Below are 17,046 nucleotides of genomic sequence, written 5' to 3'. Positions count from 1 at the left end.
CATCAACAGCAAACTATGACAATTAAAAATGCTTGTAATACAGCTGATTTAGCATTTATAACCTACACATGACATAGTTGCAACTACCTAAATTCGTAATAACTCAATCAGTCAGATTCCTCACACGTTTGAGATCTCATAATTTGATTGGTTCCAATCGGATCGCTGAATCAGCGAGTTCTACAGTAGGCCGAGAAATGCAGCACGAATGATTTCTTCAGTGAATCATTTGTGAATCAAATCAAGCAGCTCATTGAAAAGAATCATCTCGGCTCATTCGGCCAATCCTGCGAGTTTCAAGATTCGTTTCGACCGGATAATTGAATTAGCGAGTTCGAGCTTGTGAAATGATGTATAGTGCAGTTAAACGCCTGTTGTCTGCCGTTATGTCCCCACCAATGCCAAAATCAAACCTACACCCTTGCAAATAATTATTTAAAATGATGTAATTTACCTGCAGCTAGTAGGCCCCTGGGCTCCAGTCCATTGAAGCCCATGCTTTAATGTGCCCCTGCCCACCGGATCACTGATTCAGTGAGCTGTAGCTTGAGAAATGTTCCAATCAGATCAGTCCAATTGTGACCCTGGAGCACAAAACCAGTCTTAAGTCGCTGGGGTATATTTGTAGCAATAGCCAAAAATACATTGTATGGGTCAAAATTATCCATTTTTCTTTTATGCCCAAAATCATTAGGATATTAAGTAAAGATCATGTTCCATGAAGATATTTTGTAAATTTTTTACCGTAAATGTATCAAAACTTAATTTTTGATTAGTAATATGCATCATTACTACATTTGGACAACTTCAACTTTAATATTTTCTCAATATTTTGATTTTTTTGCACCCTCAGATTCCAGATTTTCAAATAGTTGTATCTCAGCCAAATATTGTCCGATCCTAACAAACCATACATCAATGGAAAGCTTATTTATTCAGCTTTCACATGATGTATAAATCTTGACATTTGGTTTTGTTGTCCAGGGTCACAATTCACAAATGAATCATTTGAAAGATCAATCCGTGTAATTCGTGAACAAGTTCAACAGGTTCATTAAAAAGAATCAACTCTTTAAAAGAATCTGATCTTAGTTAACTCTACCCACTTTAAATGGCAAAATTAAACCAATGCACGTTAATTATTTGTCTTTGTTTGAAGTAAATATCAAAAGACACTGCCCTTATTCCACATCAGAATGAAGCAATTGTCCCTCCATCAGTCCACAATCTAATCGACACTACACATTTAATATTAAATTCCCAGCACATGCATTAGGCTTCACGTTTCCTCGAATCAGAATCCGCCCTTGGACTAAAATAGGAGTTGTGTCAAACGGCTTTGGCTTCCAGTATCTGACAGTGCGGTGAGGTGTGGGACAGCTCATCTCCGCCTCGTGCCAACACTGTCTACGATATCAAACCCCTGAACGGTGTCCTGACAGGAAACACGAGCTGGAACCACAGTGAGACATCCAAACATGCACCTGTATTCTTACCAGACAGGGTTACATTCACTCTGGTTTTTATCCTTTATTTTCTTTAAAAAAGGAAATAATCATTTCTAACCCAAGAATATTAAATGTACACCTTATTCATCGCATTCTACATATTTAACATCCAGGAAAAGGGGTTTATACACAGAATAGAGGATATACAGAGAAGGATCTGCGTTTAAAAGTTACACTTAAAACAAGCTCCTTTGAAGGACTTCACTTAAAATCTGAATTTATTCCTGGTGTGCATCAGGACGTAAAGCCATAAAATCCTCATAAAATTCCTTATGGTACACAAATGACATCACCGAACTGCATCACATGCACCTGAAACATTCACATCAAGACAAAAAAAATTACCTTTTCATCAGAAAATTTCAAAAATATCGATTGTCAAACTGTCACGGTTTTGATCTCAGAGAAAGATTTTCACTGCCTGAACAGACAAAAGATGGCTTGAAGTTTTGTCTTTGTGCTTTGTAAAAACCTGCAGATCTGCATCAGCATCAAAGCGTTATTGTTGACAGCAGAATCTAAATGAGTGTCATTTATTTATATTAGAAACAAAAGTGGCATGTATGAAGATGAACTTGACATGTTTTGTGTAACTAAAAGTGTACAAATAAAACTCACGTGCCTGTGTGAGTGGTCAAATAAACTTTGAAGATGTGGCTTGTTTGGTGCGGTATCATTTGAAAAAACATGAAAAAAACAGTAGTGGGTCCTAACTTGACAAAAAAAAGTTTGAAAATGATAATTAACAAAAATAGTGCTAATGTGTTCATTGTGCAGTTGAGAGAGAGAACCATGTGTGTGAAACAACTGAAACTGTGCTCTGTGTTGCTCATTTTTGGGAATCAGAGGTCAACTCTTCTTGGATTTGGTGCAGAAACCACAGACAGTCCAGAGTCCTGACAGTTTTTAGGTGGCCAAACGTGTGCCTGAGAAAGAGGGTTTCTGCTAATGACCAGCTGCAGATGCTCTCCGGCCTCTGTGATCAACGGCACAGCAAGACAACAGTCAAAATCACGCGTTCGTGCATGATTGACCTGTTAGTCAGAAACAAAAACAGCAGGTTTAAACTCAGTTTAGGAGCTGTTTTTTCAGAGTATACAGAGTAGTTTTTTATTTTTTAAGTCTCTTATTCTTCCCAAAGCTGCATTTATTTGATTAAAAATACAATAAAAACAGTAATATTGTAAAATATTATTGTAATTTAAAATAACCGTTTTTTATTTGAATATATTTTAAAATGTAACTTATTCTAAGTCTTCAGTGTCGCATGATCCTTCAGAAATAATTCTAATACGCTGATTTGCTGCTCAAGAAACATTTCTTATTGTTATCAATGCTGAAAACAGTTGTGGTGCTTAATATTTTTGTAGAAACTGTGATACTGTTTTTCAGGATTATTTGAATAGAATGTTATAAATAACAGCATTTACAGTATTTGAAATATAAATCTTTTCCAACATTATAAATGTCTTTACTGTCACTTCTGACAAGTTTTATGCATCCTTGCTGAATAAAAATCGTACTGACCCCCATAAGAAAAATGTCAGGTTAAAGGAATGGTTCAACCTTCTAGAATACAGGTGACGCGTATCTGGGTAAATAGTGACATTTTCCATTTTTAGGTGAACTCTCCCTTTAAGAAAAGGTCACAAGGTCAGCTGGTACAATACATCACCTGTAGAATACGGTCATATGGGCGTAACCCAGCTTGGTCCGCAGGCCCATCCGGACGGATCATGTTCACGTAGACACCCTTTTCCAGCAGACCGTCAGACACGCTGAACCCAAAATCCCTGCTGTCAACATCCTTCTGTATACAGATCTGAGCCAGAGGGAGAGAATGAAGATCTGTCGGTCATTCTGTAGTGATGTCAACATGATTTCAACTGCTGGGAAAGTGAACATTACTTTATGAAGCTCTAATGGCATGAATGGGCTGGTGTCCTTCATGTCCTCCGGTATAGCTGAGTTCTCTGAGGTCATCTCTGGGCTCAGTGCGAGAGCTTTGGTCCGGCTTTCATTCTGCTTCTCGCTGTCTTCTCCTAAACTCAGCGTGCTGCCTGACATTATGGTAGCCTAGAAAGGAAATAAAACACTCCGATACAAACTGCACCACATTTGATTTGGAAAGATATATCCCTTTTTTTCGAATTGCCTGAAAAACCACCTCATGCAGTGTAAAAACTTTTTTTGCGATATATGGGATTTTTTGCGAAATTGACGTTCATTCAGCGCATTTTCAATTCACGCAATTTGAAGGGTAATGGAAACGCGGCTAGAGTCACATGATCCTTCAGAAATCACTTAAATATGCTGATTACTTGCAGTAAAGACTTTGCTTAAAAATGATTTATCTTGGTAAAGATTTTGGTCAATAATGACTTCTATCATAGAGGTTTTGGTGTAAAAAAATCCTTATATCTTGGATGAAAATTACTTACGGTACATGATTTTGGTTAAAAAATCCTTACATCTTGGTAAAGATTTTGGTTGAGAATTACTTGTATTGTGGTAAAGACTTAAACAAAAAAATATTTTTATCTTGATAAAGATTTGGGTTTAAAATCACTTATTTTGGGAAAGATTTTGGTTAAAAAAAATCCTTATGGCAGATGATTTTTGGGTTAAAAAAAAAAAATCTAATCTTGGAAAAGGTTTTGGTTGAGAATTACTTCTATAATGGTATAGATTTTGGTCACATTGCCCATTTCTACGTAATATAAATTGAGAGCAGCAAGAAAGCCAAAACACATTGATTTAACAATCAAAATGCACAGACTGTAGATAAAGTGTTGATGAAGAGTAGATTTACCTCAAGTTCCCGCAGGATTTCCGATTGGCCGCAGGTCTCCAGGTCCTGAAGAGCTTGTGACCAATAGTTCTCCTGAGCGTCTGAATTGTTGTGGTTGTGACAGCGTGCGGGACTGACAGATCTGTGTCAATGCAAAGCAACCTGGGTAATGTAAGGCCAGGTGTACTATTGGAAACGGAGATCTCTCTCTCTATATATAACTGTACGGCATGATTGAAACAGTCACTGTACAAGATCCTTCTTAGCTATTAGAAAACCAGCGGTTAAAGAAAGAGAAACACACACAGATGTGTCTGAAGAGGCCATGAACTAGTTCCAGCGATAAAAGAATAAAATGATAAAAATGAGCGATAAAAAAAGAAGCAGACAAGGGCAGATGACAGCGAGCGGCCCACGGATGATTAGTAAGGCAGGCGAGAGACAGAAAACCTGAGAAAAAATAGAAAAGAGAAGGGTAGGAACATACAGAGACTGTGGAAGCAAACAGGCTAATGGTTTCAATGCTAGACTGAGCATCTTTAACAAGCGTTTCGCAACACAAACCAAAACTGCAACAGAAATAGTGTACACCAAAAACAATATACAAAGAAAGGCCACTGACTTTCCACTGGGATCAACAAAATTACATTAAATCAATATGGGTGACTCTCCTACTGGAAAACGCTTACATCTTTACATTTGAATTCCCAATTAATTGCATTTTTTACTACTTGCTCTTGTTTTTGTCACTTTTAGTTACTTTAGTTTTGTAATGTTTAACTTAATTAAAAACATTTATATACACATGAATACACACTACCATTCAAAAATTTGAGGTCATTAATTTGTTTTGTTTTTTTTAATTATTACACAAGCACACATGAAATTGATCATTTATAATGTTACAACTAAACGCTGTTCTTTTGAACTTTCTATTCACCAAAGAATCCTGATTTCTGAAAAATGTGCAGCAGCACAGCTGTTTTCAACATTGATAATAAAAAGAAATGTTTCTTAAGCAGCAAATCAGCATATTAGAATGATTTCTGAAGGGTCATGTGACACTGAAGACCAGGGTAATGGTGCTGAAAATTCAGCTTTTATCTGAGGAATAATTTACATTTTAAAATATATTCAAATACACTTGATCATAACATTAGAAAACCCCAAACTTTTGAATGGTAGTGTACACAATTTGTTAGGACGAAAAATAACCAAAAATTATGTAAATATGACAACATGCCCAGGTCACAGTTCACAACAAATCAATAAATATATTTTACATATAATAAAATAAGTTTTTAATACAATTTTTTTTTTTCAAATCAGCCTAAACTGTATAATACAACAAATAATGTATGAATGTCTTCAAATAATATATCTTTGAAATATGACCTGGGTATGTTTTTCACAGGATTCATGAGATTCACCTGCATGCTTCCTTTCTAAGTGCGCATACATGGGAAACAATAGCTGACCAAGAGAAAGAACAGCCACATGTTTGTGTTAGTAAGCAAAACTATAAAAGCTGAAATGTTCTTATGCACAAGTGTCCTTCTCATATAAAAATCAGCTGTTATGCTTCTTTAACCTTCTAGTTCCTGTTTAGTATCTCCGAGATAAAAAGAGATGAAGTACTGTACCAACAGAATCAACAAGCTGTGTCCCTAAGCGAACTCTCACCCAGAGTATGTCCAGTCCTCCTCGCCCAGCCTCCCATCATACATTGCAGGACGGTGGGCATGTCTTCTGGAGTTCAGCGGGCTTCTGTGATTGGTCTGTCTCCAGTCATTGGGATGCAGAGTGAAATCAGATGCCCTATGAATATAGACACCTGAAAATAAAGGTTTAGGTTTGATTATGCTCAAACATGGAGTTAGATTAGAGCCCTGCACGGGCCTCAGATATAGGCCCAAGCCCGGCCCGTGTCCGACAGCCAATCAGAATTACCGGCCCGAGTCTGACCCGAGCCGTCTTTTTTCCCCTTCTCCCAAAACAGCTTATACTACCGTTTCAGCTATTAAAATAGTTCAGTTGTGTATGCAATGGCAAAGAGATTATATTTTGTTTTTTTTTTATTAAGTTAATTCAGAAAAATGTTTTTTAAAGTAACGACCTAGCGGCCAGTGGCAGACAGGGAGCTGATCATAGCCTATGTTCGATCAATTTAGCCTTCTCAAATCATCACGACCTAAAATAAAATCTATAGATATAAAACAGTTCAAGCATATAACAATGTTTAAACATTAAACCTAGATAAATGTGCGCTGTTAGACGCATATCCAATAGTTTGTGGGGAGAGTGGAAGATAAAGCACTCTTTGCAGAACATGGAGGCGCCAGTGCAATCACTTGCATTTTTTTCAGTGGATACGCCGTTATTTTTGCTCATAAAAGGTAAGAGTAATACATAATTCGGAACTGTAAAGGGTCTACTTTTATTTGTGTACACTCACAATATCAATAAAAGGTTGTGCTTCTATAAAATAAAGAAAACAAACTTGTCTTGAACAGGAGCGCTTCACAAAAATGAACCGAAACTCAGCGAATACATGCCTCACAGACGTACTAAATATATCTATAGAACGCTTTAAATTACTACTTAATGAAATAAAACAAATCGAAAACAAAGACTCTTTCATTATAATCATAATCCTTAAAGATGCACTTCTCTCTAAAGGCGTGTCTAATGAGGAGATGGTGAGTCAGGATCGGCAACTTCATCCTTGCGACACGGACTCAGAAAACACTAGTTTATTAGTAAATAATTCAAATATCTTTTTAAACACAGAACTCTTCAGCTGCGCTGACGTACACTAAACACCGTCCGAGCCGCTCTTGACAGTTGCGTGTTGTTTCCACCAGCGCTGCATTTTTTTTCATCACTAATTGATGGATGTCTAAAATATAAAAATAAGGAGAAGCCTAAAACAGGCCCGAGGCTCGGCCCGCGTCTGAACTATGACGTGAAAATTGGCCTGAAGCCTGGCCCTAGAAGCGTAAAAAATTCGGGGCCCGTCAGGCCCAGGCTGAAATGCAGGGCTCTACGTTAGATTTGAAAGCTATGATGAAAGGGAAGATTTTCTAGAAATAATCACTATAAGAAATATAGTGTTTGGTATTAATGGATCTTTTTAGCCCTTTTGGAACTTGATAGCTTCTAGTCACTGTATAGAAAAGTTGCTTGTTATATTGCTTGTTGTATTGTTATATTACATAGGTATGAATAAACTACACTTAAATGTTGGCTATCTCCAGTGTTGCCAGGGTCACATTTTTCCCTTCAGAATTAGACTATTTTAAAAAATGCCATCACAGGAAAAGTTACACAACTGTGGGATGCAAGTTTTTGGATACTTTTATAATGTACCGTGGCTGACAAACTGTATATTTATCAGCAAAGAAAGATAAAAATGGATCCTTTAATTAAAGTTTATTGATTCTTGGAATAAATACCTGGCAACCAAAGATTTTAAAGAAATTGAGGAAGTATAAGCATTTAAGAATAAATAATAATTAAATTAATTATTTTACTCATGAGAATTATTATTAGGTAAACTGTGACTGGACGTGGGGGGGGAAATGAGCTAGTTTTTATTTTTTTGGGGATGGTTTGGTTCAGTTTTTGGTTTAAAATTTTCTGGGACCTGGCAACCCTAACTATGTCTTTAATTTTCTGAGGCTCCTTCACTGACCTCAATAAAAGAAAACTCTTTGGACAAATCCCAATCCAGGCACGGTCACCTTATCTGAGCCCTCTCGCCCACTTAATTAATGTCCAAATGAGTTCTTTAACCCTCGCTGACCTTATGTTTCTGCCCTTGTTAACATTCAATTACGTTTGTCATCATCTTCCGCACCTTGACTTCCATAGCCAGCATCTAGGGCCGAACTATCCCATGAGTCCATGGCTGAATCCAGACTGGGCGGTGTGGTCAGGCGATGAAGTTCAGAGTATTTCCCTCTCCTGAGAGAATCAGAGCGATCGTCTTCCATGTCGCTCATGCATGAAGCCGTCCTGGATGGGCTGCCCCTGTCCGACTCCAAAAGTGCTGGAAAAGACAGATGTGGGTCAGGAGGACAAGCACTGATGCATTATTCACGAAGATGCTTTTTCTAGTGGATTGCATGTCGGAAATGTTTGCATGCACTTCCCCAGAACACACAGACACAGGTCTTGATTCTGACACTTACGTTCGGATCGCTTTTTGATCTTGAGTGTAACCGTGTCTCCGGCGGTCTGCAGAAGGTGGATGGCCTCGCTCAGAGGTTTTCCCTTGAGACTCATGTTATTGATGGCCAAAACACGGTCACCAATATGAAGAGCACCAGTCCTTTACACATAAAATCTCATGTGAAAATCAGGTAACACTAACTGCATTGCAGTTCCCACACTGCCCACCAGATATCACATGTGAGCCTGCTGCTCAAGATCTCAGATGACGTGTGTTATTATGAAACATGTGGGTTTGAGTGTGTATTGTTCATGTACTGCTGCATGAAACACTAGATGAGATGTTGAGTGTTTGTGTGCACCTGTGCGCAAGGCCGTTGCGGGTCAGGCTGGAGATCAGGATGGGATTGAAGGGCTCTTCAGTGCCTGAAATGGTGATTCCAAGAGGACCTCCATGTCTCTTGAGCTCTACTGTGAATATGACCGAACCAGACGACTCTAATTCATCTGCAATAAACAATACACAAACATACACAGGTTAAATTGAGGTAAAATAAACAAAGGGCTTTTTAACTGATTTTTTTAATGTTTATTAACAGCGTTATTTTATATTATATTATTTTAATAATTAGAATTAGAGTTTATTTATTAGATTTTAATTTTATATTTTCAGTTTTCATTTTTTCATTTAGCTTTATTTTATTTAAGTTTTAGTTTTAGTAGTAGTACTTCAACTTAAAATTTGAAATGTTGCCTTGGCAATGAACTGAAAATAAGTTTAAGTTAAAGTTTTCCATATTTATATATATTTATTTTGTGTTTCAGATTCATTTGAATTTACAAAAAAAATTAAAAAAATAGATAAGAATAACAACACTATTGTATTAATGCATATTGTTTTTATACGATGAGACCCCCACACACACACAACATAATTTAATTATAAATGCATGTGCATTTTTAGAAATTAGTTTTTAATTCAACTGAAACAATTTTGTAATGTATATTGATTATTTCTATCTATCTATCCATCTATGTTACATTTAATTAAAACAAAAATGTAAAATGCAACTTTAATTTTCCGGAACTTGATTACTCATTTAGGTCTTTGAATACTTGACTACAAAATTACTCAAATACTAAATTATCCCCAGTACAAATGAGAATCTGAAATTTCTTAAAGACTACACACACAAAAAACACACTCACCCAGGTTGTCTTCGTCTTTCTGAATCCGCAGTTTGACCATCCCCTCGGCCTGCTGGAGGACCATCATGGCCTCTTCCATCCCACAGTTATCCAGCCGAACATTATCAATGGCCAGCAGACGATCACCTGGCTCCAGGGTTCCTATTCTATTACAAAAGGCCATTTCACATCAATATCTATCAGTTTTTCTTGTCAAAGAAGGTTTATCAAATGCATTGGTTCCATGTGCTGTATTGATGGTTTACCTGTGTGCAATACTACCTCTCTGTATCTCAGAGATGATCAAAGGTTTTCCTGGCTTCTTGCTTGCTGCAAATCAGAATTTATTTGTAGTAAATTCATTTTTAACTTTGCATTATTGCAACCCAATTTAATGCAATTACCACCTCAAATTTGATATCATATAGAGTTTGTTAAACACTGGGTGCATTCAATTAAATAAAATATAGATCATATTTATAGCTACATTTGATCTGTAAACTATTCTAGGTCAACAGCGCCCCCCTTTGGTCATCACTCACCACTGATTGTAATGCCGAGCTCCACTCCACGTCTCTTGGGCAATTTAACCTGAAATGTGCCACTGCTGGGGATGACTGATTCTGTGAGATACACACATGGAAATATACATTAAAAATGTGTGATTGTGTGTTCAGATCACATTTAAAATCAACTTGAATCACTGAGCTTTGACTGAAATGACATTTTGTACCTGCTACATCAAACTCCACCTCCAGTGTGACCTTATTGGCCAGCGCTGCATCTCGGAGCAGCTGATTGGCCTCTTCCAGTGTTCCGTCCTCAGTGGGAATTCCATTAATAGAAAGAATTCTGTCTCCAACTTGTAACACCCCACACCTGGAACACAAATATACATGGCACACATTCAAATAAACAGACACATTCACACGCACGTACAGTAACAATACAAGACCACAGAAGACAAAGAATATATTTTTACTGATTGTTACATGCACTATGGTTTAAAAGGTTCATTTTGATGAAAGCTTATTTTCACCACTTGACAAAATAATAAAAAGTAAGGGTGACTTTTTTCTCACAATTCTGACTTTAATCTCGTAATTCTTCTCGTAAGGGTCTTTTGTCAATGTTGCAGAATTGAAAAAATAGGTCATTTGCAAACTTTTTCCTCACAATTCAGACTTTTTCTAGCAATTCTAACCTTTTTTAAAGATCTAAACTCAGAACTGCAATTTGTGTTTCCGCCATAGAATAGAAAGTTAAGGTAATTGCGAGAAAAAGTCAGAATTGTGAGTTAAAAAGTTGCAAATTACCTTTATTTTTTTCAATTCTGTAAAACAATGATAAGACACTATTCAATTATTAAAATATTTGATAATAATAATAATAATAATGATAATATATAAAGATGACGATAACAGAATGACAGAATAATAGATAATCATCATCATTATAATCATGATCATGATACATTTTAAAAGAAAATGTATTCTGTGGAGGAAAAAAAATAATTATGCTCAACAAGTCTGCATTTATTTGATCAAAACACAGTAAAAACAGTAATATTGTGACATATGATTAAAATTTAAAGCAACATTTATATTTTAATACACTTTAAAATATAATTTATTCCTGTGATACAAAACTGAGTTTTCAGCAGCCACTGTACTATTTCTACTATTATCAGTGTTGAAAACCGTTGTGCTGCTTCATATTTTTGTGAAAACCATGATTTCTTTTTTTTTGGATTCTTTGATGAACAGAAAGTTCAAAAGAACAGCGTTTATTTAAAATCTAAACACCCATTGCTTGATACTGCATTAAACAGATTCAAAATATATCTGGTTGTTGGTTTGCATTTTGATAAATGCTTCAGGTTTGCAAACCTGGGACTGAGACGGAGTCAACAGAATAATAGCAACTGCGCAGTTACGTCTACAATCCTGAAGCAAACTGTCACGGGTGATCTTTGTACTGGGTCAGATCAGCATCTCAGCTTTCTCTCATGCTGTAAGGCTCGTGTGTGTGTACGTACATGTTCATACATCTTTCCACAGGCTCTAAATGTACAAGACAATGGCTTCAGCATGCATCACGTCTACAGTTTGACAGCTCGGAGCAGCGGCGTCCTCTCACCTTTCAGCAGGTGTGTCAGGCTCTATAAAGCGAACACAGGCAGGCGCTGACAGCGGTTCAGTAGCAAACACTCCCCCCTGTAACTGCAGGCCGAATCCAGTAAGATGATCGCCCCTCAGAACCACCTCACTGGTCTCAATATGCACCACCTGACCTCCGGCGCCCACCGTACTCGAGGCCAGAGACACTGACAGAGGGAAAATAAATAAATAGAAATTGACATACAGTAATGCAAACTGAACCTTAAAACTCTTAATTGTTGTTTTTTAAGTTCTGCAACAACACTATTCAATCATTAAAATATTCAATAAATAAATGATGATAATCAAAAGATGGTAGATAAATAGATTAATAAATAAGCAACTCTTCCAAGTAATATAGTTTGGGGTGTTAATATATAAAGTCTATTGGTTATTTTGCTGATTTTATTATATTGGATATCATTGAGCATTTTTAACTATATTACAAATTATTATTTTTCTTTTTACATTCTACTATTATTTTTAAATTCTACTACTATTATTTGATTGATTAATTGATTAATTAAAAAAATAAATAAACGATTCTTCTCCCCCAAGTAATATACTTCAATAGCAGTGTTACGATGAGAGACAAATCTACATGCGTGTAAATGCGCTCACAGGAGCTCTTGTGGTCTCTTCTTCTTTGTCTCCTCTTGGTGACGGTGCAGCGAGGGCTGGACGGGTAGGAGGGCAGGGTGCTGCTGGGATAGGTGTTGGGGTACGCCGACTGGGTGCCACAGTTGTAACTGTGAAAGCCTGATGTGTTTGCAGAGATGCCAGACGTCACAGCTGGAGGAGAGAGAAGATTTGAGATTGACAATGCTGAAATCACCATATGTAATTGATGTGTGACTATACTGGAATGGAATACTAGCATACCGTTAGGTTGCAATATGAGTGACAGCCAGTTTATTTAGCAATATTTATTTTTAATCCTTTTGTAAATGACTGTAAAACTGCTTTGAAACAACATGGATTGTAAAAAGTGGAATACAAATAAATGTTGCTTGACTTTTTTTTGGGAAAATGTAAATAGAAGAAGAAATAAAATGAAAAATAAAAGTAAAGAAAGAAAGAAAGAATAACAGACAAAAACTAAATTAAGATCTAAATAAAGCAAATAAAATACATCAAATAAATAAAAAGACAAATTAAAAAGGAATATAAGTAAATAAGTTAATTAAGTTAAAAATATAAAAATAAGTAAAAAATAAATGCAAATGAAAATGAAAATAAAACAAAAATAAATAATTATAAATAAATAAAAAAGTTAATATATAAAATGAAAAACAAAAATACTAAAATTAAAGAAAGAAATATAAATGCATTAAAAAAAATGAATGAATGAAGCTTCCAGGTTATCTGCCACACATTGCATTGTGGGCAAATATAATACAGTAAATTATCCAGGTATTCCATTCATACAGAAAACTTGCATAATATTGTATATTTAATAATAATATAAGTATGAGTAGTATATTAGTGTGCCTTTATGAACGTACAAAAAAAAAAAAGTCGGCCTCTCCTTTAAAAATAGTTTACATTTAAAAATCTGGTTTATAATTGAATGTACAGGACATTATGAAGACACTCACATCGGTGTGAGGGTGTAGGGGTGGTGTGACTCCAGGCCGAGGGTGTTTTTTGGAAAGGTGGAGGAGCGCAGGTGTAGTTCTCACTAGAGTCCCACTGACGCTGACTACTCCTCTGGACACGTACTGTAGGGAAAACACACAAAATGGGCGGTAAATGGGTTATTTCTGCTGAAAACAAGCTTATGTTACTGCACTCAGGCTGATATACGCCTGCAGAAAGATCTGACTGGACTGATCCACACTGCTTCACTGATCATTGACATTCATCAGAGACGCTGCTCATAGGCATGCGTTCCACACAGCACATTTATTCCCTCCATTCCCTTTGCTTTCTCTTACATTTCCGGGCCTGCTCTAGTAAGGCTGAAAGCAGTGGAAGAACCATCTTAAAACTCTCTCTTCGCTCACGATTAGAAACAAATGCTCTGCAAGACAGATAGAGGACATTGTTTTGGATTCTGACAGAAACGGATCCTTCTGACACTAAGCAGCTGTGTCACTAATGATGCTTAATTAGGCATGCATCGTGTCACGCTCGTTAGGAATTGCCACGCCCATCAGACCAGCTGTTTAGACGGAGAGAAATCTGCACTTCAAAGAGATCCTCTTCTTTGCTTTTCTTTGTATTACTCTGCTGTCGTATATGCAGTTATTTCAATTATTTTTCTTCTCAATGCTAAATACTAAGCTGACAAAAAAGATGGCAAACAGAAAAAAAGTCATTTTTTAAGAGGCACTGGAAAAACATTTTAACCAGCCAAACCTAACCTGTTTGTTTGGCTGAACATTGCACATTTTGGCAAATATAGTGAATCATACAGGTATTCATACAGTTTTTAATTCTGCAAGTGATGTCCAGATAATAAAATAAAATACAATAAATTAATGTGTAAAAATGTCTTAACTCTTGGAAGTCTGATGAATCATAAAATAGTTGTTAAATCAGTTCATATTAATATTACATATTAGGTCATATAGGATTCAGAAAATTAGAAAATGCATAAAAACATACCCAAAATATGTTAATTAAAACTATTCAAAATCATTTTGTTAATTGAAATACATTTATTTTTAAATAAATATTCAATTAAATACTTAAGAGCTTGAAAAATGTAGCCTAGAAATATTGTATTTGTAACTGAAATGAAAATGACTAAATTTACTAAAAATAAAGTAACACTAAATAGAAATATTTAAAATATAACTAGTAATAACTAAAATGACAAAAGCACATAAAATGACTGAAATTAAAAGGAGAACTGAAAATATAAACATAAGATCATTCAAAATATTATGAAATACTAAACTAGCATTCAAATAATACTAAAACAACAGGCCAGAGTAACAGCACACTACCATAATACACATACTATATCTGCAGTATGCCGCATGCATACTGAATTTTCTGTATGCTTGGACTATGTAGATGATGTACTGTATGTGTCAAAATGTGCTTTGTAAAACAGTGCACACTAAGAAGAAAAATGCATCCCATGTTGCAACTTAACCTTTGTGAATAAACCAGAAGAAATCTTTTTCCTGACTCATTATTAGATCAGATGCCCAGGAGATCAGATATTTTATATTTAAAATATTAAAAATCCAAAAATCCACCTGCTGATTTAAACATGCAAAACAGTGAAGGGTCATGTGACACTGAAGACTAAAATATAACGGCTGCTGAAAATTCATCTTTGCATCACAGGAATGAATCACATTTTAAAATATATTCAAATGGGAAATGGTTACTTTAAATTATAAAAATATTTCACTGTTTCTACTGTATTTTTAGTCAAATAAATGCAGCCTTGGTGAGCATAACAGACTTCTTTCTGTCCATTCCTTAGTTTTCAGTTCTGCAGTGTATAATCTGTGTGCACGAAAAATGACTCCACATATGAGATTATTCTCTGACAGATGAGCTGCCCGGTGAGCTCAAGCTTGAGCTAAAGAGGATGCAGGTGTTCAAATCACTTTATAACTTCTGTGCGCCTGTTCATATCGCATTTCTAGAAAATCCAATGATACAGTCAGAATGCGGTTTTCTAGTAACATAGTAAAGCCAGAGTGAAGGCTCTGAGCTCATGGTTGGTGTGTGTGTGTGTGTGTGTGTGTGTGTGTGTGTGTGTGTGTGTGGACTCATGTCTGTAGGGTAGGGGAAGTCTTGCCTGCAGTGCTCTGCATATTAAGAATGACTCATGATACTTGTAAGAAAGTGGCCCAAAGCTGGACGCCGACAACCACTACAAACCGTCACTGGCATGAATAAAGGTCAAAGAGAGACAGAAAGAGAGAAGAGAAGGAGAGAGGAAGATGGGACAAGGAAATAATCCAGTAAGGATACAAGTGTAAAGCAGCAGCTGTGAATTGAATTCATATAGTAAATATGGAGCATAAACACAAATAGCATATGAATTAAAAATAGAGCTTTGATGCTTTTTGTACTAATGCTGGTGGATGGGAAATCAGCCTGGATAAATGCATTAGCGCACTGCTTACTGCGCAGTATACAATGAATACAGCCTACTGCTTTTACAGTTTAAAAATAGTATACAAAACCAAACATTTCTAACTGTATGCTACTTTTTTCTCCACATGAACTCACTATGATGAGTTTAGCAATATAAATACATTAATAACATGAAATAGTATGACAAAAAAAAAAAAAAACTGTAGTATGCTACATTTTTAATTCAGAAAGTGGTGTCCAGACAAATATATAAATAAAATGTGGGGGAATCAAACTGTAGTATGCTATGTTTTTTAATTGAGCAACAGGAGCCCAGATTGATTGATTAATTGACTAAATAAATAAATACATTTTAAATAGTACAGAAAAAACAACCCTGAAACTATAGTATGCTACATGTTTACATATTCAGAAAGTGTTGTCCCAATTTTAATAAATAAATAAATAGTAGCCTATATGTGAAATGGCATAGCAAAAAACCAACAAAAAAACCCCACACTGTTGTATGGTCCTTTTTTAATTCAATAAGTGGTCTCCAGATATAATAATTAACTAAATAAAAATCTAAAAAGTTATTTTGCATTTTTATTATTTTGCAAAGTTAATATTAACTAAAAAATTAATAGTTCCACTTCATTTTTCACCTGGAAATTGTCAAGCCATGCATATTGCGTTGTGCGATACAGTATTCCATGCAGTAAGCGCTTGTATATTGCACATTTTGGCAAAATGTAGTATCTACAATGTAGTCATCTGGATATTTAAACAGAAAATGTGTGTATTATTAATTTTCATAGTATGTCTAGTCTGCACAGAAACAGTATGTTAAGAGTAGGGTAGTACGCTATTGCAAACATAGTCAAAGAAAGTTGCTTGTGAATAAAATCTACAAGACATGTCTAGATTATCTAAACAAGTGAATATCAGTCACTATGAGTCTATTATGAGCTGTATGTATCTGCTGACCTGTGTCATGTGAGCAGTGTTGAGAGGGCAGGATCTCTAGATTGGTGAGCTCTGAGGAGCTGGACAGGAGCTGCTGAGCCTCCATCAGAGAGCAGTGCTCTGTGCTCATGCCATCTATGGCCAAGAGAATATCTCCCACATGCAAAGCACCACATCTGAGGAAAAGAAGGAAAGACAGCAAGAGAGTGACAGA

At 35.9% G+C, this 17,046-nt stretch overlaps 1 protein-coding gene across 10 annotated transcripts in view; it reads right to left on the bottom strand.

Annotated features, from left to right (window-relative positions):
- Nucleotides 1-1,505: 1,505 nt before the first annotated feature.
- grip2a (glutamate receptor interacting protein 2a) overlaps nucleotides 1,506-17,046 on the bottom strand; it is a 41,366-nt gene continuing 25,825 nt past the window's right edge. For 8 of the 10 annotated variants that reach the window (XM_058783812.1, XM_058783813.1, XM_058783811.1 and 5 more), the window contains 16 exons: nucleotides 16,854-17,008; nucleotides 13,418-13,540; nucleotides 12,441-12,611; nucleotides 11,800-11,986; nucleotides 10,394-10,539; nucleotides 10,203-10,283; nucleotides 9,927-9,990; nucleotides 9,682-9,827; nucleotides 8,835-8,979; nucleotides 8,493-8,632; nucleotides 8,159-8,350; nucleotides 5,983-6,133; nucleotides 4,321-4,441; nucleotides 3,417-3,584; nucleotides 3,184-3,330; nucleotides 1,506-2,542 (listed from right to left, as the gene is read on the bottom strand). In XM_058783812.1, the coding sequence (XP_058639795.1) occupies nucleotides 2,351-2,542; nucleotides 3,184-3,330; nucleotides 3,417-3,584; nucleotides 4,321-4,441; nucleotides 5,983-6,133; nucleotides 8,159-8,350; nucleotides 8,493-8,632; nucleotides 8,835-8,979; nucleotides 9,682-9,827; nucleotides 9,927-9,990; nucleotides 10,203-10,283; nucleotides 10,394-10,539; nucleotides 11,800-11,986; nucleotides 12,441-12,611; nucleotides 13,418-13,540; nucleotides 16,854-17,008 (2,329 nt within the window). In that variant the 3' untranslated portion in view covers nucleotides 1,506-2,350. The other 2 variants (XM_058783819.1, XM_058783821.1) reach the window with 2 other exon arrangements.

Source organism: Onychostoma macrolepis, chromosome 08 (genome assembly GCF_012432095.1).
Source record: "Onychostoma macrolepis isolate SWU-2019 chromosome 08, ASM1243209v1, whole genome shotgun sequence".
Lineage (NCBI taxonomy): Eukaryota > Metazoa > Chordata > Actinopteri > Cypriniformes > Cyprinidae > Onychostoma > Onychostoma macrolepis.
This window is presented reverse-complemented; position numbering and strand designations above follow the sequence as displayed.